Source organism: Nomascus leucogenys, chromosome 23 (assembly GCF_006542625.1).
Source record: "Nomascus leucogenys isolate Asia chromosome 23, Asia_NLE_v1, whole genome shotgun sequence".
NCBI classification, from domain to species: Eukaryota; Metazoa; Chordata; class Mammalia; order Primates; family Hylobatidae; genus Nomascus; species Nomascus leucogenys.
The window spans coordinates 329,144-350,981 of record NC_044403.1 but is presented as its reverse complement, the minus strand read 5'-3'; the positions used below and the strand labels follow the sequence as shown (position 1 = coordinate 350,981).

Below are 21,838 nucleotides of genomic sequence, written 5' to 3'. Positions count from 1 at the left end.
AGACCCTGTCTCAAAAAAACAAATAAAAGATAATTTTTTGACTTCATCAGATATTTTTCTGTTGGAGGATGATATTGTATGTTGAACAGTTATGTTCTGGTGTGCTTTGTTTTTCCCCACATCAGGCAGGTAATGTTCCAACATGGTAACAAAGTTTGAGGAAGGTACATCTCACACATGAGCATGAAAAGCCAATTATTACATTTAGAGCTACAAAAGCATCCTGATGCACTTAACGTTTGAGAAAACTTCTTTAATATTAACAAGACTTCACTTCTTTAAGTGTATGCCCTTAGGTTCCTTTTTCGTTAGTCTTAACCATTTTCCGTACTTTTTCCTATCTAGCTTAGAACTAATCTGTGTATATCCATGGTTTATCCTTGGGACAATTCAAATTCTTACCTAAATCAAGCCCTGATACTTCCTTCCTTCTTAATCTTTATGTAGCCTCAAACTATATAAATGGAATTCTTTTTACATAACCCCTAAAGAAGTGAAAATTTTCTGTTGGGTTCCAGAAGGCTTGTAATTACCTTTCACTAGGAAAATTTGCAGGACATACTAGTCCTACAAGCCAAATCTTTGTTGACCTAAAATTTTATAGTCTATGAGGGTCTGAATATCAAAAGCCAGATCTTTGGCCCACTTTTTTAAAAAAAGGCTATTTGATGTATGAAAAGTAAGGTGTTTATTGGTGAAGGTGAACTGATTTCTAGAGACTACCGTGAATCTTTCTGTGGTTATTTGGATTTATGTATATATACCTGAACTATGGAACTACTTAAAGTGAATAAGTGAATTTCTATAAGGAAATTTTAAAAAGACCTCCTAAATTTCAGAATGAAAATAAATATGCTAGCAAGAAGCTGATGAGTATTTTTAAAAGTCACCTTATGTCAGAACTTACTTTCTCTTTCCTCTTTCCCCTTTCCCCTTTCCCCTTCTGGCTTCTGCCATACAAAAATAAAAACCAACCCAGCAACCAAAATAGGAATTTACTTCCAAATTTACTTCCAGATTTTAGTACTGCATTGAATCTAGAATTCCTGTACACACGAGCATGGAAGAACAACAGAAAAAAAACATGACACTTTTAATTAGGAACTGATTATGATGTACTGAACCATCCCATGCATCAGGCTAGTAACAGGAAAGGTGTACAGCTTATTGTACATGTTCTCCAAAGGCTTGCTTCTGATGGTTTTTCAGGCAATGCTTTGGTTTTTTTGTTTGTTTTTTGGAAATGGGGTTTCACTATGTTTCTTTAGGCTGGCCTCAAACTCCTGGGCTCACAGGATCCTCAGGCTTCAGCCTCCCTAGTGGCTGGGACTGTAGGTGGCCACCACCATGCCCAGCTTCCAGGCAGTTCCTTTTTTACTTGTTAAGGCTGAGACTGTTGCGTCAGCACAGGTGTGGAAGGAATTTTTCCTTGGCTTAACACTCATCTGTTGATTTCTCGCAGAGTTAAAGAGTCTAGAAAAGCATTCACTTGAAGAAGAACAAAAGAACTTCATCCATAAGCATAAATTCCATGTCTTTTTTAAGATTAATGCTGATGTGTTTATTGTATCAGTTAATCATCTCACTACCTTATGGCTTGAAAGTATATTTCATAGGCTAGGAATAGAGAACAGAAGAAATTACAACTCGTAGCCGGGCGCGGTGGCTCACGCCTGTAATCCCAGCACTTTGGGAGGCTGAGGCGGGCAGATCACGAGGTCAGGAGATTGAGACCATCCTGGCTAACACGGTGAAACCCCGTCTCTACTAAAAATACAAAAAAATTAGCCGGGCGTGGTGGCAGGCACCTGTAGTCCCAGCTACTCAGGAGGCTGAGGCAGGAGAATGGCATGAACCCAGGAGGAGGAACTTGCAGTGAGCCGAGATCGTGCCACTGCACTCCAGCCTGGGCTACAGAGTCAGACTCTGTCTCACAGAAAAAAAAAAAAACAACGAAATTAAAACTCGTTGGGGAAAGGGATAAAAATTTTTAACTGCAAGTGAAGTGGATGATTGACAATTGTATAGCAACTTATCTGCCATCTTTCATTACTGATGCCCTCTCTGCTACATAATGGTCATAAGGATCAGAATGTAAATCAATTTTGTAAGGTAAGATCAGTGCTAAAGACCTAAGTGACCTACAGTCTCTGAATTTAGGAAAATGGAAAGAAAAGTGGATTTTTAAGGATTTTTGAATTTCAAGTGGCAGTTTTATAAGATTTAAAAGGAATGTCCTGAGTTAACATAATTTTCAGGCTTATCATGTAGTGTTGAGATGGTCTCTTTGCACTAATAATTTCCTAATTATCTCATTACAGGCTTCCTTTCTGTCTGACCAGCCTGAGCCTTACCTGCCATTTCTTTCACGCTTCATTGAAACACAGATGTTTGCCACCTTTATTGATAATAAAATTATGTCTCAGTGGGAAGAGAAAGATCCTTTGCTTCGGGTCTTTGACACTCGGATTGATAAGATAAGGCTGTATAACGTAAGGGCACCCACCTTGCGGACATCTATATATCAGAAATGCAGCACTTTAAAAGAAGCAGGTACATTTGCCATGCCTTTTAAATTAAAATCCATTATCGCTTTTTTCCCCACAAATTGTTGGCCTTATGTACAACAAAATTAATTTTCAGTTTTAGACTTCATGGCTAATCCTGGTGCTACATCATGAAATGCTTTGTAAATTTTTCTTTCTGAGTCCCACTCCTACTTGACGTTCCTATTCTCTTAGAAGAGGAAAAAACAATAATAAATTGAATCAAGTATGATTGGAAGGTTGCTACGATTTTTGTTTTTGAGATGGATCTCACTCTGTCACCCAGGCTAGAGTGCAGTGGCGCGATCTTGACTCACTGCAACCTCCGCCTCCCGGGTTCAAATGTTTCTCCTGCCTCTGCCTCCCAAGTAGCTGGGATTACAGGCATGCACCACCATGCCTGACTAATTTTTGTATTTCTTACAGAGATGGGATTTCACCATGTTGGCCAGGCTGGTCTCGAACTCCTGACCTCAGGTGATCTGCCCTCCTCAGCTGCCCAACGTGCTGGGATTGCAGGTGTGAGCCACCGTGTCCAGCCTGACATTTGTTTTATTCTCTTTATTGCCTAAATGGAAAAAATGTTAATTTCTGTCTTGCTACTTACGTTTCAGTTTTACTTCTCACCTCTTTTCTATATCCAAGAAAGGATAAGTTTTATTTAAAACAGTAAATCTTAGATTCTGCTTAATTTACATACTAAAACAGTTTCTTTGCTTTAGTAGTGCCATTAATTATAATAGCTTCATTTATTGAAATTAAATCTGAGTCAGGCCAGGCGTGATGGTTCACACCTTCAATCCCAGCACTTTGGAAGGCCGAGGCCAGTGGATCACTTGAGGTCAGGAGTTCCAGACCAGCCAGGCCAACATGGCGAAACCCCATCTCTACTAAAAATACAAAAATTAGCCAGGTGTGGTGTTGTGCGCCTGTAATCCCAGCTACTAGGGAGGCTGAGATAGAAGAATCACTTGAACCCAGGAGGTGGAGGTTGCAGTGAGCCAATATGGCACCACTGCACTCCCACCTGGGCAACAGAGCGAGACTCCATCTCAAAAAAATAAAAAGAAAGCAGTTAAATCTGAGTCTTAGCCAGTCTCGTCTAGGAGTGTAATATAGTCCATTAAATAAATAATCCTATTAATAGCCAACATGAGTATTTACTATGTCAGTCATCATGCCAGGTGTTCATGAATTTTTTTTTTTTTCTTTTGAGACAGGGTCTCACTTGTTGTCTAGGCTAGAGTGCAGTGGTGCCATCATGGCTCACTGCAGCCTCAACTTCCTGGGCTTAGGTGGTGTTCCTACCACAGCCTCCTGGGGAACTGGTACTACAGGCATGTGCCACCACCCTCGGGTAATTTTTGTATTTTTTGTAGAGACAGGGTTTCACCATGTTGCTCAGGTTATTATCTTATCTTGGTTGGTCTTGAACTCCTGGGCTCAAGTGATCCACCTGCTTTAGTTTCCCAAAGTGCTGGGATTACAGGTGTGAACCCAGCATCCTTTTTTTTTTTTTTTGAAACAGAATCTCGCTGTCACTCAGGCTGGAGTGCAGTGGTGCCATCTCGGCTCACTGCAACCTCTGCCTCCTGGGTTCAAGTGATCCTCCCACCACAGCCTCCCAAGTAGCTGGGACTACAGATGCATGCCACCATGCCCGGCTAATTTTTTGTATTTTTGGTAGAGACAGGGTTTCACCATGTTGCTCAGGCTGGTCTCGAACTCCTGAGCTCAAACAAAACACCTGCTTTGGCCTCCCAAAATGCTAGGATTACAGGCAGGAGCCATCATGTCTGGCCTGGAATACTTATTTTTATTTCGTTTTATTACTGCCCTCATTTTACATTTGAGAAAACTGAGAGGTTAAGTAACTTGCCTGTAGTTGGTGGTTGCATAGCTAGTGATTGGTCGAGCCATGGTTTGAATCCAGGTCTGATTTCTGTTACAGGCAGCCATAACATCACGTTAGCTGTTCACTCAAGAAAGAACTATGTAAAATGTACTAGTCCACACTTATTTTATACAATTATGCCTGGTCCCTAACCTGTTCTTTGCCAGATAAGCAGATAACTATCACCTGACGGCCCTCCCTTTTATTTCTTTCCCTTCAAATGTTGGAGTTATTTGACAGCAACTTTTCCTCTGGAGAAAACGGAGGCAGCAAATGTGGAGCTTCCTTGATCTGCCTCGCTTGCTTGCTTGCCTTTCCCACTTTACTTAAATAGATCAAAGTCAGGAATGATGATGCTGAAGCTTTAGCGTATGTAAATGATGTCTTTTATGTAACCATAGAAACATCACCCTGTTGTATTCCCATGAATCAGGGTAGATCCTTGGAGCCCCTTCAGGAAGTGGCAATTACCTATGTAGTTTTGGAAATTGAGAAAGTAGAATTAATGAAATTGTCTGTCCTTGTTCAGAGAATAGAATGACTTCCAGTGCCTTAATAGCCATGTGAATAGCATAAGGCCTTGTTGCACAAATTTCATTTCTCCCTTCCTGATGGAATTTTTTAGATGGAACTAAGCACCAATACCTTAATTGTGTGCTTCCAGAAAGTCTTTCCAATTAAAATAGATTTTCTTTCAGCCTCTCAGAGAGTTTGGTACTCCCACTGTCATCACAGAAATTATATAATACTCTTGAAAATATACCACTGTGGCCAGGCATGATGGCTAACGCCTGTAATCCCAGCACTTTGGGAGGCCGAGGAGGGCAGATCATCTGGGGTCAGGGGTTCGACACCAGCCTGGCCAATGTGGTGAAACCCCATCTCTACTAAAAATACAAAAGTTAGCTGGGCATGGTGGCGGGTGCCTGTAATCCCAGCTACTTGGGAGGCTGAGGCAGGAGAATCGCTTGAACCTGGGAGGTAGAGGTTGCAGTGAGCTGAGATTGTACCATTGCACTCCAGCCTAGACTCCGTTTAAAAAAAAAACAGGAAAAGGGGCAACATAAGCTGATTCTGTGAAATATTTATAAAGGCACCTTGTTCTTCTCTTAAGTCACAAAATTAGCAGCTCCCACAGTGTGTTCTGTTTATCACACAACTACCATTACTGCTTATTCTCCCCTTTTAAGTAATCTCTAGGCAGAGGATCAGAGACCTAATCTTGCTTCTAAAATATATTTTCTCTTGACAATTGAGTTGATTAAAATGTTTTAAGATCAGGTTTTATTTATTTGTTTACCTGAGAAATAGATCACTGTTTCTGGGGACTTCGAGACATCTTCCAACGTCCCTGACTCTTAGTGGTTTTAAAATAGAAATGTTTAGTAATCCTGTCTTAACATTGACCTATTTTATTCTTCAAAAGGCCAGTTTCTTATCCTCTAGATATTTTCTAAATGCCTGCTTATATGACTTTTTGCTGTATTACCTTCTTGATCTAATAAACACTCCTAAATGCCTCCTACTAATGAGAATGTGACTGCTGCTAAAAGTGAGGTAATAAACTTCACACCGTTCCTTGTTTTTACAGATGGAGAACCACGAATATTTAATAGGTCTTTGTACAAAGAAGTAAAGTTAATAAGGCCATTGTGCTTGCGTCTTCTCTTTAACTTGTATTTCAGCTCAAGGAAAATATTTTATTTGCTATCATTTTCTTTGATGTTGTACTTAGAACTGTATTTTTGTGTAAGAATGTTGAATTTCTCACTTAAGGGAAACTGTTTCAATACAAAATTGTAGGCTTTTCAGCCCTGCTGCCCTGATTTTGACAAAGGCAGAAAATACCATGAAAATTAATCATCCAATATTTACTTAAAGTTAACCTTTTTATACTTACATTATGCTAATTTCTGAAGAGCCCTTGTAAAAATCTATTTCAAGACCAGGTGTGGTGGCTCACGCTTATAATCCCAGCACTTTGGGAGGTCGAGGAGGGTGGATCACCTGAGGTCAGGAGTTCAAGACCAGCCTGAGCCACATGATGAAATGCCATCTCTACTAAAAATACGAAACTAGCTGGAACTGGTGGCGCATGCCTGCAGTCTCAGCTACTTGGGAGGCTGAGGCAGGAGGATCATTTGAACCCAGGAGGCAGAGATTGCAGTGAGCCGAGATCGTGCCATTGCACTCCAGCCTGGCCAATAAGAGCAAAACTCTGTCTCAAAACACGCACGTGCGCGCACGCGCGCACACACACACGGTCTGTTTCAGAGTGTCAGAGTGATTGGGTTCTCTGTAGGTGCATGAGTGGAGGAAGCATTATTTTTGAAGGGCTAGCAATGAAATGTCTCTAATTTATTATAAATTTAATTTATAGCCCAATCAATTGAACAGAGACTGATGAAAATGGATCACACTGCAATCCACCCACATCTACTTGATATGAAAATTGGTCAAGGCAAATATGAGCAGGGGTTCTTTCCAAAGTTACAGTCCGATGTCTTGGCAACAGGACCAACCAATAACAAGTAAGCATGTTCTTCACTTGAGTAGTTGGTTGAAGGAATGAATGAAGGGTGGGGTGCTCTGCAACTCAAATGGACAATGCTTAACTATTAAACATCTATCTGATTACTTTTTTCAAGACCACATTAATGCATTTGAAATACAGATTGACACTTCCGTGAGTGCTTGACCTTTAAATCCATCATTAAAAAAAAAAAGAAAAAAACAGAGGCTAGAGATTTTTTTTTCTTTTTCAAACAAAGTACATTTGGAAAAGCCACACTTTAAATGGCGATTTAAATATAATGATAATACTATCTAATGGAATTTAGAAAGGTTAGACCTTTATCATCTGTATTAGTTTCCTAGGGCTGCTATAACAAAGAACCACAAACTCAGTGGCTTAAAACAACAGAAATTATTCTTCCACAGTTTTGGGAGGTAGAAATTTGAAATCAAGGAATTGGCAGGGCCATGCTCCCTTCGAGGCTTCTAGGGAATGATCCTTCCTTGCCTTTTCCAGCTTTTAGGAGAACATAAGAGAGTTTAGCAACAGCCTGTCACACCAGTCTAATGAGATCCTTCCAGATGAAAGAGCCTTTAGATGTCTCACCTCTGCCTTAAACTGGGTTCTGTTAAGAGGAGTGGTTCCGGAGAAGACAGGGTAGTGCTTTGGGTAGCAAGATATATTCTTAGGCTCCATCTTCCCTCTTGAAGAGCTAAAGAGAAAATTTTTTGAAAAGAAAATTTTTAGTATTAGTATCCTTTTAAATATTTAGAAAAGGAACACCAAACAGTAAAGTAAAAGAATTGTGGCCAGGCATGGTGGCTCATGCCTGTAACCTCAGCACTTTGGGAGGCCAAGGCAGGCAGATAGCTTGAGCCCAGGAGTTCAGGACCAGCCTAGCCAATGTGGTGAAACCCTGTCTCTACAAAAAAGATACAAAAATTATCTGGGCATGGTGGTGTGCACCTATAGTCCCATTTACTCAAGTGGGAGAATCACTTGAGCCCCGGGAGGTTGAGGCTACAGTGTGCTGTGATTGCACTACTGCACTTCAGCCTGGGGAACAGAGAGAGGCCCTGTCTCAAAAAATAAAAACAGTATTAAAAAGAATTGTGGATTAAAAACAGCAACAACAACAACAACTTCATTTGGAGCTGGGTGTGGTGGCACATGCCTGTATCCCTAGCTACTTGGGAGGCTGAGATGAGAGGATCACTTGAGCCCAGGAGTTGGAGGTTGCAGTGACCTATGATCACCACTATTATCCAGCCTGGGCAGCACAGCGAGGCCCTGTCTCAAAAAAAAAAAAAAAACTTGGGCCAGGCACGGTGGCTCTCGCCTGTAATCCCAGCACTTTAGGAGTATGAGGCAGAAGGATCACTTGAGCCCAGGAGTTTGAGACCAGCCTGGGAAACATAGGAAGACCCTGTCTCTACAACAAAAATACATATTTTTTTTTGAGACAAGGTCTCGCTCTGTTACCCAGGCTGGAGTGCTGTGGCCCAATCATGGTTCATTATAGTCTTGACCTCCCCAGGCTCACGTGATCCTCCCACCTCAGCCTCCCAAGTAGCTGGAACTAAAGGCACATGCCACCACACCTAGCTAATTTTTGTATTTTTTTATAGAGACAGGATTTTGCCTTATTCCCCAAGCTGGTCTTGAACTTCTGGGCTCAAGCAACCTGAGCTCCTTGGCCTCCCAAAGTGCTGGGATTATAGGTGTGAGCCACCAGGCCAAGCCCCTACAAAATTTTTTTTTTAATTAGGCCAGGCGTGGTGGCTCATGCCTGTAATCCCAACACTTTGGGAGGCCTAAGCAAGTGTATCACTTGAGGCCAGGAGTTAAAGACCAGCCTGGCCAACGTGGCAAAACCCCGTCTCTACTAAAAATACAAAAATTAGCTGGGTGTGGTGGTGCATGCCTGTAATGCCAGCTACTTGGGAGGCTGAGGCATGAGAATCACCTGAGCCTGGGAGGCAGTCAGGCATGCTGGCATGCGACTACAGTCCCAGCTACTGGTGAGGCTCAGGTGGGAGTAGACTTGAACCTGAGAGGTCTAGGCTGCAGTGAGCCATGATGTGATCGCATCACTGCGTTCCAGCCTGGTCGACCTTGCAAAGACCCTCTTTCAAAAAAAACAAAAAACCCTTCATTTGATTGACCTTTCATTTAAAAGGCTGTCTCAACTTTAGTGAAGACAGTACTAGAGGATGGTTCGCTAGAAATATGGAAAAGTTATATATTCAGAATGAAATTTTCTCCTCTTGTAAAAAATGCACGTTTATACTAAAGTCTTGGGGAGGAAAATTGTTCAAGAGCATTTAATATGCTGCTTACAAGACAGAAGCAAATAACTAATGACTGAAATTTTTATTGTACTTGCCTTAGTTTGCAGGGTTTCACCCTCCAGTGAAGGGGTGGCCCTGCTTTTATACACACTGAACTTAAAAAATGTGCTAAGGAGCGAGGCCGGGTGGCACTCCTCGGTACTACCTACTGGGAGGCTGAGGAGGAAGTATTCCTTGAGGCCAGGAGTTGGAAGCCACAATGTGCAATGATTGTGTCTGTGAATAACCTCCAGCATAGGCAACATAGTGAGACCTCATCTTTATTTTAAAAAAAGAAAAAATGTGCTAATAGATATTGATGGTTGTGAGGGTTCAAACCTTCCAGATAATGGTACTAGATACAATATTCTATTTTTCAGAAGTGGATGATAATTAAGAGAATTTTCCATAAGAACAGATTAGCCATCAGTTTATTTATTTTTTCTTTCATTTGTGAAGTATCGTAATTGTTCGAATCACTTTGATCTGGATAGACTATTAGTTTAACAGTTTTTGTTTTCTTTTTTTTTTTTTTTTGAGATGGAGTCTCACTCTGCTGCCCAGGCCAGAGTGCAGTGGTACAATCTCGGCTCACTGCAACCTCCACCTCCCAGGTTCAAGCGATTCTCCTGCCTCAGCCTCCCCGAGTAGCTGGGATTACAGGCATGCGCCACTACGCCAGGCTAATTTTTTTTTTTTTAGTAGAGACAGGGTTTTACCATGTTGGTTAGGCTGGTCTGGAAATCTGACCTCAGGTGATCCGCCCACCTCAGCCTCCCAAAGTGCTGGGATTACAGGCGTGAGCCACTGCACCCGGCGCTTTTGTTTCCTTTTGATGGCATTAGATTGTTCATTCATTCGTTTGGCAAATATTTATGGAACTCCTACTATATGTGAGGACTGTCCTAGTCACCACAAGTTTATTAATGAACAAAACAACAAAAATCTCTGCTTTCAAGTGCAAATAAACAAAAAAAAGGAACCTGATATGTCAAATAACATGTCAGGTGGTAAGAGTTATGAAGAAAAACAAAGTGGGAAAGAAAAGTGCTTAGGAGGGAGGAGTTTAATTTTGAAATCTTACAGCCATATTTTCTTGCTTTTGCCTTATATATAATCTTAACGGTTTCCCATTTCCACGCTAAGCCTCAGTCATTATGTTTTCAGGTAGATATAGTCAAGAGAAAAGATCTCAGAACAATTGCAGGGTAAATGGATTTATAACCATGCCTGTGGATCAACTGTTAGAGAGAACTTCATATGCTGTTTACAAGACAGAACCAAATAAGCAGTCTTTAGTATTTCAGCAATTGTGATTATCATTGGTAAAATTATGCTTAGTAAATAAAGTTTAATAATGCAAAGAATAAATTAATTACTTAACAAGACCAGGAATGTGTGGACTTCTTAGCAATTTTCTTAAGCGGTGCTCATTTCCCTCTTTTGAAAATAAAATTTAAGTAGGCCATTTTGTCCCACAGAGTGTATAGTAAGAGCTAGTTATATTTAAGTTAATCTTTATCCTTTTCTGCCTGCCAAGGACACAGTTTTATGCCATTTATATTTTTGCACCTTCCTTTCGTTTATTATATAAGTCCGTTAGCTAGCATTTATATTCTGTTTCATGTTTTTACTATTTATTTGGACTACCTTGCCCATTAACCCTAATTTTTAAAATCCCTGAGCAAACTTTGTGTTATACTGACCTTTTTTGCTACAGGACTATTTTCAAGGCCTCCGTATCAAAGATCTACACCCAGGTCTTTGTACATTTTGTTTGTTATTTATATTCTATTCTTCCCCTTTAAAGATCTTCAGGTTGTGTTTATATTCTGTTTCAGAATCTTAATGTGTTTTTTGTGGATCATAATTTTCAGTCACCTCCAATTCTTTTTGTGTCATTTTTACAGTCTTACATTGCTCTTTTGCTTTGGAGACATTTCCAGGGATTCCACTTCAAAGATCTGTAACTAGATCTTTGCACATTTTTCCCTGATATAAACCATAAACCTACTCCTCTTCTTAAGAAACCATTTTGAGAGGGGCTACCTTCCTTGATACCATTGTAAAAAAAGTAAGTATTCTTAGGATAGTGTAATGAATACAGTTCATGAGGATGATAGGTAAGAGCTGAGAAGATTTTAAAAAATAGATTGATACAACGTTTGCTCTTTAAAAATCCGGAATATTGGCGAGGCACAGTGCCTCATGCCTGTAATCCCAGCAGTTTGGGAGGCCAAGGCAGGTGGATAACAAGGTCAGGAGTTCAAGGCCAGCCTGGCCAAGATGGTGGAACCCCATCTCTACTAAAAATACAAAAATTAGCTGGGCACGGTGGCTGGAGCCTGTAATTCCAGCTACTCGGGAGGCTGAGGCAGGAGAATCACTTGAGCGGCAGAGGTTGCAGTGAGCTGAGATCAAGCCACTGCACTCCAGCTTGGGTGACAGAGTGAGACTCCGTCTCAAAAAAAAAAAAAAAAATCTGGAATATTAGAAAGTGATGGGGTTAATTTTTAACCACTCAGAATCCCATCACCATGGAATGTTAAAATGTGATATTATGCTCTTACATAGCAAGGATGGGGGAGCAGGAGAACGGGAATTCACACATCTTGTTTTTGAAACAAAATTAAAATGTTTAAGAATGTTACACTTTTTTATTACTGTATCGTGAGCATTCTCGTATTTATTGTTAGAAATTTGAATTTTTTAATGACTGCATGAGATTTCATTGTATACTACCCTCCACTATTGAACATTTCGGTTGTTTTGAGTATATTTACTTGATTCTACTGTTGGTTGTAAGATCTGCAAGTAACTCAAAGTCTTTTAGGAAAAAGTATATATTAAACATGCATATGGACTGAAAGATGTATCCTAATTTCAGGAACATTTAAAAGCCAAAATGTGAGTCTTGGAATAAAGGAAATACAGTTTGTTATTACATATATATATGCTGTGATGAACATCTGTAAACCTACATGTTAGACTGCATCTCTGTTTACTTAATTGTATTTATAGAAGGGGCAGGTGATGGCCAGGCATGGTGATTCACGCCTGTAATCCCAGCACTTTGGGAGGCCAAGGCCAGAGGATCACGAGGTCAGGAGATCGAGACCATCTTGGCTAACACAGTGAAACCCCGTCTTTACTAAAAATACAAAAGAATTAGCCGGGCGTGGTGGCGGGCGCCTGTAGTCCCAGCTACTCGGGAGGCTGAGGCAGGAGAATGGCGTGAACCCGGGAGGCAGAGCTTGCAATGAGCCAAGATTGTGCCACTGCACTCCAGCCTGGACGACAGAACGAGACTCCGTCTCAAAAAAAACAGGGGTGGGGGTGGGAGGCAGGTGATATAGTAGACTTTGCTGACAGATACTGGCCCTTCTAGAGGAGATTTTATAGAAAATGGAGATAAGTAACTATAATACTCTGTGATAGATACTGTAATTGAGGTGTACAGGATGGGTAGCTAACTTAGATTTGGAAGAGTCATAGAACACTTTCTGGAAGCAGTGGCCTCTAATCTATCTGAAAGGTGAATGAAAGTTGGGCGAAAACTGCCTGGACAAAGGCTCAGAGGTGAGAGAACTTATTTCATTGGAAACGCTGAGGTTGAAAATTGCAGGAGCTAGGCCGGGCGTGGTGGCTCACATCTGTAATCCCAGCACTTTGGGAGGCTGAGGCGGGCGGATCACCTGATCTCAGGAGTTCCAGACCAGCCTGTCCAACATGATGAAATCCCGTCTCCACTAAAAATACAAAAATTAGCTGAGCATGTTGGCATATGCCTGTAATCCCAGCTACTTGGAAGGCTGAGGCAGGAGAATTGCTTGAACCTGGGAGGCAGAGGTTGCCGTGAGCCGAGACTGCGGCATTGCACTCCAGCCTGGGTGACAAGAGCAAAACTGTCTCCAAAAAAACAAAAAGAAAATTGCGGGAGCTTTAAAGTAGAAAGAGCGATCAGCAGTACTAAATGTAGAAGAGGTTTTGAGTAAGCTAAGGATCGAATAATAGCCATTGGACTTGGCAGTTAGGGGTTTCAGTGGCTTCATCAAGAGGATTTTTAGGGCTGGGCACAGTAGCTCATGCCTGTAATCCCAGCACTTTGGGAGGCTGAGGCGGGCAGATCACTTGAGGTCAGGAGTTCAAGACCAGCCTGGCCAACATAATGAAACCCTTTCTCTACTAAAAAATACTAAAATTAGCCAGGTGTGGTGGCACACACCTGTAGTCCCAGCTACTTGGGAGGCTGAGGCAGGAGAATCACTTGAACCCAGGAGGCGGAGGTTGCGGTGAGCCGACGTCGTGCCACTGTATTCCAGACTGGGCGACAGAACAAGACTCCATCTCAAACAAACAAACTAAAAAAAACTTTAAAAAGTGTTTTCAAGGGAAGTAGCTGATTTGAAATGAACTGAAGATCCAAACGTAAATAAGTAGAAGTCTTACATCTAAATATTTTAAGAATTTTTACATCAGAGGTGTGAAGAAACAGATGTTAATGTGACTACAGAGGGCCACGAGGGAGACCAGCATGCTTGTCACCTGAAGAGATTCCACTGAGAGAAAGATTGGTGATACAGCAAAGGAGGTGACTAATGGAGCGAGTTGAAAAGACGGGAGAATTGGTCAAGGATGCAGGTGGAAGACACAGTTTTGAGCCTTGGCTAATATATTTTATACTTTGAGATTAGAAGAAAGATGAGGATGTTTATGTGCGTGCATTGTCTAAGTAGAAGGCAGGAAGAAGGAGGCAAGGGTACCTGAGTGTGAAGAGTTTGCAGTAGTCTTTGAGGAGAATGGGGAAGAGTTGATAAAAGGCAGGTGAAGTGATTCATGGGTAGTCGTGAGGGAAATTGGGAACTAGTCTGTGTGGGTACGGGAATAGGGAAATGAGGGGATAGTCTTCATCCGGGGTTTGGGGCTCTGGTGGGCAGGTAAGGAGGGAAGTAGAGGATTGTTACAGAGGAGAGAGTGCTAGAATGGGAGTAGTTTAGGTGGCTTCCCACAGAATTTATGTTCATAACAGAAAGACGAGAAAGCACAAGGGGTCTTAAGTGAGAGTCAAGGCATGGAAGAGCTAATGTAATGGGAGATGGGGGTCAGTGGCTAAGGTGGTGGAGTTCAGGATTTCTGAGGTAGAGGAGTTCTGGATGACCATTGGATTTAGTGTGATGTCCTGGTTGCATCTAAAGCTGAGTGGAGGTGAAGTTGCATGTTAGACGACCCCAGAATTTTAAGACAAAGTTATCTATATAGTCTTTGTACTTCCCGTAGCAGGGAAGAAAAGAAAACTGAGCCAGGTTCCAAATTCTTCACTGAATGAAGATGATAGAGAGAAAGGAATGATTAAGGATAATCGCTGGGTGGTTGAGTCTTACACACTAAGCTGGAGCCTGCAGATAGCTAGGCTGGCCACAAGAGGACCTTTGAATAAGGGAAACATTATAAATTTTTTTTTTTTTTTTTTTTTTTTTTTTGAGACGGAGTCTCGCTCTGCCGCCCAGGCTGGAGTGCAGTGGCGCAATCTCGGCTCACTGCAAGCTCCGCCTCCCGGGTTCACGCCATTCTCCTGCCTCAGCCTCTCCGAGTAGCTGGGACTACAGGCGCCCGCCACCACGCCCGGCTAATTTTTTGTATTTTTTTTAGTAGAGACGGGGTTTCACCGTGGTCTCGATCTCCTGACCTCGTGATCCGCCCGCCTCGGCCTCCCAAAGTGCTGGGATTACAAGCGTGAGCCACCGCGCCCGGCCACATTATAAATTTTTAAGCCCCTCATATCATCTAGGGCAGGTCTGGGTCTAGGGCACATGAGTTGAATCATTATTAACTAAAAACAAAGTTATTTGAGCTGGAAGGCAACTTACATCTTCGGCCATACCACCTTGAATGCACCTGTTCTCATCTGAAAGACAGTTTCGATACCAGCAGTTTAGTAGCGGAGAAGATTATTACAGAACTAGCACTGATTTTATTAATCATTTAGAAACAGAATGGAGGTTACTATACTAGAACATAGTAATTAGGGGAGAAGTGATATAAGATCAGAGGGAATGAAGCAGAGGTCTTTATATTTAGAGTTTTATAGGCCTTGGAAAAGAGCTCAGGTTTTATTTTAAACTCATTTGTCCTGCATATTTTGATACTGAGTTTATATTATAAGTATTTTCTAAAAACAACTGATAAACACAAGCTATCACTTCAGAAACACAATCATGAAATTTTAGAGCAAAAAGGAATCACAGTGGTCTTTGAGCACAACTCCTAGACTTTACAGATGAGGACTCACTCTTATGAGTTTGAATCTTTCTATTTATCTTGAGACGGGATATCGCTGTCATCCAGGCTGGAATGCAGGAGTGCAGTCATGGCACACTGCAGCCCCAAACTCCTGGGCTCAAATTATCTTCCCATTTCAGCCTCCTAAGTAGCTAAGGAGGCTAATTTTTTAAATTTTTTGTAGAGACAGAGTCTCACTATGTTGCCTAGGCTGGTCTCGAACTCCTGGCCTCAAGTCATCAGGCCAAAGTGCTAGGATTACAAGGGTAAGCCATTGCACCTAGTCAAGTTTGATAGAAATCTTTCCTTAAAAAGTCGGAAGCTTCATACATTTCTATTCTTTTAGGACGCTAGAATTAAGTAATTCTAAATTATGGGTTTTGAGAATATTCTCCTTTGTATTAAAAAATATTCATAATATTTGAGCAAGTCAAAGCATTGCTATTATATGTCTTAATATAATCAAGGACTAACTCAGTTAAGATTTTACTTATTGTTATGTATGTAAGTATCTAAAGTGTATTGATACTGTGCCTTTTTGACCTCAGTTTTTAAAAATTCTGATTATGGTGATGACAGCACATATCTGGAAAGATACTAAAAACCGTTTGGTTGTATGTTTTAAATGGGTGCATAGTATGGTATTTTAATTTATTTTAACAAAGCTGCTATATATTTTTTAAATAATTGTTTTTAAAATGTGTGTGTCAGTGCTTTGTGTTGAATGGTTAATGCTTTCTATTTTAAAGATAAGGAGCGCATTTTTAAATCATTTAATTGTTTCAGTCGCTGGGTAAGTCGGAGTGCCACTGCACAGCGCAGGAAAGAGCGCCTTCGCCAGCATTCTGAGCACGTTGGGCTGGACAACGACTTGAGGGAGGTATGTGGTCTACCTTCCTGGGGTGCCTCACAGCAAGCGCCATGAACTAGGCTTATTCCTTCCAGCAGATATCATTGTGTAGATTCTTAATGTTCTTTAAAAAAAAAAAAAACTTATAGTTTAAAATATTAATCCTTTTGTACAGACATATAGCGGAAAACACCCTTTTTTCCATTTTTGTAATTTCAAGACGTCTATAATAAGGCTCTAAAACAAGTCTTTCTGTGTATTACATCAAGTAAAGATCAAGTTGAGGATAAATTTTTAGTTACTATGTCTCCTATAGGAGAAAAATTGTCTACATGAGAAGCCTAGACATTGCTAAGTTTCAAGCATAATTGTAAGAAGTAGTGTGATGTACTTGCCTATGCTTTGTTCGTGGCTTGCTGGCACCATTTTTTTTTCTTGAATCTCTAAATCTACTTTATATTTTTGAAAGTGTTTTAAAACTATTTTTAAATTAAGATCCTTACACTTTATTTGTACTCTTTGAAAATAAGACCATAATTATACAACAAGTAAGTTTTGATTTTTTTCTGTGTGAAATCTGCATATATATACAGATTTATATGTTGCTATGTTGCCCAGGCTGGTCTTGATCTCCTGGGCTCAAGCAGTGCTCCTGCCTCAGGCCTCCCAAAGTATTGGGATTACAGGTGTGAGCTGCCATGCCCAGCCTGATTGTTTTGTTTCTTATGATCAAAAGAGAAATGCAATCAGAAGACTTGTTAACTGTTTTCTAGAATCAGATTTGTAAAAATACAGCAGAAAACATCATCCCAAACATCTCTTGTTTTTGTCGTGTTCATACATATATGATTTTAAACGTTTTATTAAGAACTGAAGCATCACCTGTGTAGTGTTTTTATTTTTGGCTACTGTATTTTCTTCCTTCCCTCTCTTTTGCTGTGATTTTATCATGTGCACGCTTGTTCTGCTTGTCCCTTTCTCCCTATCCTTTTCTTTTTTGCTTTCCCGTCATTGGCACTTCTCCATCCTCTTAGCCTTCCGGGGAGCTTTTGGTCTGTCAGAACTCCATGGCATTCTGGGAGTGGGATCAGGGTCCACCTCCTCCTGCACGACTTCCTAAAAAATCCTTCTCTGAGTGCTGCCTGGTATGTTCTTTGCTTGAAAGTACTTTACCAGATGTTCCCCCAATCTTGTCTTTGGTGTTACTTGAATGTTACACATGTTGTGAATGCACATAGCTCTAGAATGCCTCACATGACCTTGAGATGTGAACTCACACTCCCCATTTTGCTCTCTGCTTCTTATGTTTAGTCCCTTTCTGTGTTTGTGTGTGCTAATATGAGTAATTCTATGCTGCTGTCATGTAAAACTAATCATTCGGGTCTCTAATCAGTGGGATTTTTTTTGTGTGCTAGATAGCAAATTGCCTTACTTCAAAGGGGGGAAATGTATTAAATATACAAACTCCCCTTTATTTAAGCATTTTCCAGAAGTACAGATGTGATTGAATTTCAAATAGCCTTTCTTTTGCTGGGTTTTATCTCCACAGAATTTTGATTTCCCCTTCCTGGTCTGTATTTTATGTGGTCAGAAAATTCAGTCATCAACATAGAATCTCAGTGCCAAGAGGAATCTTTAAGGTCATCTTGTCCAATTTGACATGATTAAATTGAAGTCCAAGAGATTTGCCCAGAGTTAAAAGCACACAAAGGCAGAGCTGGGCCTATAGCCCAAGACTCCTGAGTTCTAGGCCAATATTCTTTCCATTTACCCTGCATGACAGCTTGCACTAACCGCTGTTCACTTAAGGCAACAAGTAACTTAGAAATCTTGCTTATATTTTTCCCCCATTATGTCGTACTAGCTTAAATCTATTTTACAATGGTCTTCTCTTCACAAGTTGAACACCAGGTAAAGGTAAAGGGCTAGGGTGTTTATTAGAAAATTCTGGGAGAGCCTGTATTAAAGAGCAGTTAGTTCAGTGTTTATTGAATAATAGGATATATTTTCACAGGTAGTTCGTAGTGGTTTCATTTGTCTTAAGCAGAAATAAAGAAGAGCACAGTAGTAATCTCAGAAGAAATCTGGGGTTACTTCTAGACTGTATTATAAAAGCATTTCTTGTGAAAAGTCTCTCTCTCTTCTGTATTTTTCATCTTGAAATATGTTTTTTCCTCCAGATGTTATTTTTATCATGACTTGTTTATTTTAAAGGCAGTCGCTCTGTTTTTGCAACTTGCAGAGGCAGCCTCCCTTCTTGCTGTGAAGAGAGGCCTTTTGCTGCCCCCTGTATCCGTTCTGTGCATGTCCATGGAATGTTGCTAGTTCTATGGCTCCAGCAGAGATGCCCAGAAGGAGACTTTGCACATGGCCCTATGGAATCCACTGTTGGCTGATAACTGTACCTGCCCCATATGTACTGAGGGCTCAGTAAATTGGTCACTCATAGGACAGTCGCCATCTAGCTTGTTTTCCTTTATATAAAACAGGACATAAACAGTGCTTAATTTTTTGTTTGTTTTTGAGACGGAGTCTCGCTCTGTCACCAGGCTGGAATGCAGTGGCGTGATCTTGGCTCACTGCAACCTCCACCTCCTGGTCTTCCTGCCTAGGCCTCCCAAGAAGCTGGAACTACAGGCACGCACCACGCCCAGCTAATTTTTTTTTTTTTTTTTTTTTTTTTTTTTATTTTTAGTAGAGATGGGGTTTCACCATGTTGGCCAGGATGGTCTCGATCTCTTGACCTTGTGATCCTCCCACCTCGGCCTCCCAAAATGCTGGGATTACAGGCGTGAGCAACCTTGACCAGCCGACAGTGGTGAATTTTTAATCCAATAATTGACTTTAAGAAGTATTCAGGGGCCAGGCGTAGTGGCTTACACCTTTAATCCCAGCACTTTGGGAGGACAAGGCGGGCAGATCACTTGAGAACAGGAGTTCGAGACCAGCCTGGCCAACATGGTGAAACCCCGCCTCTACTAAAAATACAAAAATTAGCCAGGTGTGGTGGCATGTGCCTGTAGTCCCAGCTACTCAGGAGGCTGAGGCAGGAGAATTTCTTGAATCTGGGAGGCGGAGGCTGCAGTGAGCTGAGATCATGCCACTGCACTCCAGCCTGGGCAGCAGACCAAGACTCTGTCTCAAAAAAAAACAAAAACCAAACAAACAAAAAAGTTTTCAGGCTGGGCGGTGGCTCACGCCTATAATCCCAACAGTTTGGGAGGCTGAGGTGGGGAGATCATTTGAGATCGGGAGTTCAAGACCAGCCTGGCCAACAAGGTGAAACCCCATCTCTACTAAAAATACAAAAATTAGCCAGATGTTGTAGCTCGTGCCTATAATGCCAGCTACTTGGGAGGCTGAGGCAGGAGAATCGCTTGAACCCAGGAGGCAGAGGTTACAGTGAGCCAAGATTGCACCTACTGCACTACAGCCTGGGCAACAGAGCGAGACTCTGTCTTAAAACAAAACAAACAACAACAACAAAAAAACAGGCAGGGCGTGGTGGCTCATGCCTGTAATCCCAGCACTTTGGGAGGCCAAGGTGAGTGGATCACTTGAGGTCAGGAATTTGAGACCAGCCTGGCCAACATGGCGAAACCCCGTCTCTACTAAAAATATAAAAATTAGCCAGGTGTGGTGGCCAGCACCTGTAATCCCAGCTACTCGACAGGCTGAGGCAGGAGAATTGCTTGAACCCAGGAGGCGGAGTTTGCGGTGAGCCACGACTGAGCCACTGCACTCCAGCCTGGGTGACAGAACAAGACTTCGTCTCAAGAAAAAAAAAATAAATAAATAAATAAATAAAAACTAACCTTCAGACCATTTCTATAGACCTTGTTACATTTGACTTCTCTGCTGGTAATGGTTGATAGATTTTAAAAATCAAATAAACTCGCTGGGCAGGGTGGCTCATGCATGTAATCCCAGCACTTTGGGAGGCCGAGGTGGGCAGATCACGAGGTCAGGAGTTGGAGACCAGCCTGACCAACATAGTGAAACCCTATCTCTACTAAAAATACAAAAATTACGGCCGGGTGTGGTGGCTCACGCCTGTAATCCCAGCACTTTGGGAGGCCGAGGTGGGTGGATCACAAGGTCAGGAGTTCGAGACCAGCCTGACCAACATGGTGAAACCCTGTCTCTATTAAAAATATAAAAATTAGCCAGGCATGGCTGGGTGCGGTGGCTCACGCCTGTAATCCCAGCACTTTGGGAGGCCAAGGCGGGTGGATCACGAGGTCAGGAGATTGAGACCATCCTGGCTAACACAGTGAAAGCCCGTCTCTACTAAAAATACAAAAAATTAGCCGGGCGTGGTGGCGGGCACCTTGTAGTCCTAGCTACTTGGGAGGCTGAGGCAGGAGAATGGCGTGAACCCAGGAGGCGGAGCTTGCGGTGAGCCAAGATCGCGCCACTGCACTCCAGCCTGGGCGACACAGCGAGACTCCGTCTCAAAAATAAATAAATAAATAATTAGCCGGGCGTGGGATGTGTACCTGTATTCCCAGCTACTCAGGAGGCCGAGGCAGGAGAATTGCTTGCACCTGGGAGGCAGAGGTAGCAGTTAGCTGAGATTGCGCCACTGCACTTCAGCCTGGGTGACAGATCGAGATTCCATCTCAAAAAATAAAAGTAAACTCTGCAGTTCTCATAACATTTATGTATACTTCTTTCTGCTGCAAACATTTTTGTTGTTGTTGTTGTTGAGTTGGAGTCTTGCTTTTGTCACCTAGGCTGGAGTGCGATGGCACGATCTTGGCTCACTGCAACATCCGCCTCCAAGATTCAAGCAATTCTCCTGCCTCAGCCTCCCGAGTAGCTGGGATTACAGGCGCCCGCCACATTTTTGTATTTTTAGTAGAGACGGAGTTTCACCATGTTGGCCAGGCTGGTCTCAAATGCCTGGACTCTGCTTCAAACATTTTTAAGAGGGTCGAAGAAATAAGGGAAAATTGAGAATTAGAGACAACTGTTAAAATGATTGGACTGGAAAAAAACATTATTTTGTTAATTTTGCCTTTCGTCACAAAGGTTGGGAGGTAGCAGGTAAACTGATTAGTTGAATCCCTAACCAGTGGGATTTTTTTTATTTGTACCAGACTTAGCAGATTACTTTTCTTCCAAAGGAGAAATATATTAAATGTACAAACTCTCTTTTTTAAAGAATGCAAAGGATTTTACAAATCTTCTTTTATAATATCAAGCTCTCCTCTGAAGATAGTAGGGTAGATTTCACATATGTGCCTGTGGGAGGATGTGCTGGCTTGCCGTCTCAGTCTCCCTGCTGCCCCTCACTACCAGCCAATAAACTGCTACTTTTACTATATAATGTAGAGCAGTTATTCTCTAAATATGGTCCTGAGTCACTTGGACTTTTTTGGAAAATTCTGCCCTGTGATCCTGATGTAAACATAAGGTATC

General features: G+C 41.7%; 1 protein-coding gene and 1 non-coding gene across 6 annotated transcripts in view; one reads left to right on the top strand and one right to left on the bottom strand.

Annotated features, from left to right (window-relative positions):
- Positions 1-21,838, top strand: part of DENND5B (DENN domain containing 5B) — a 208,391-nt gene that overhangs the window by 141,764 nt on the left and 44,789 nt on the right. For all 5 annotated transcript variants that reach the window (XM_030804466.1, XM_030804465.1, XM_030804469.1 and 2 more), the window contains 3 exons: positions 2,322-2,553; positions 6,821-6,971; positions 16,351-16,444. In XM_030804466.1, the coding sequence (XP_030660326.1) occupies positions 2,322-2,553; positions 6,821-6,971; positions 16,351-16,444 (477 nt within the window). The remainder of the gene's footprint in view (positions 1-2,321; positions 2,554-6,820; positions 6,972-16,350; positions 16,445-21,838) is intronic.
- On the bottom strand, positions 120-222 carry LOC115832975. The gene has a single exon (XR_004028384.1). It is a non-coding gene; the product is annotated as a small nucleolar RNA U13 (small nucleolar RNA).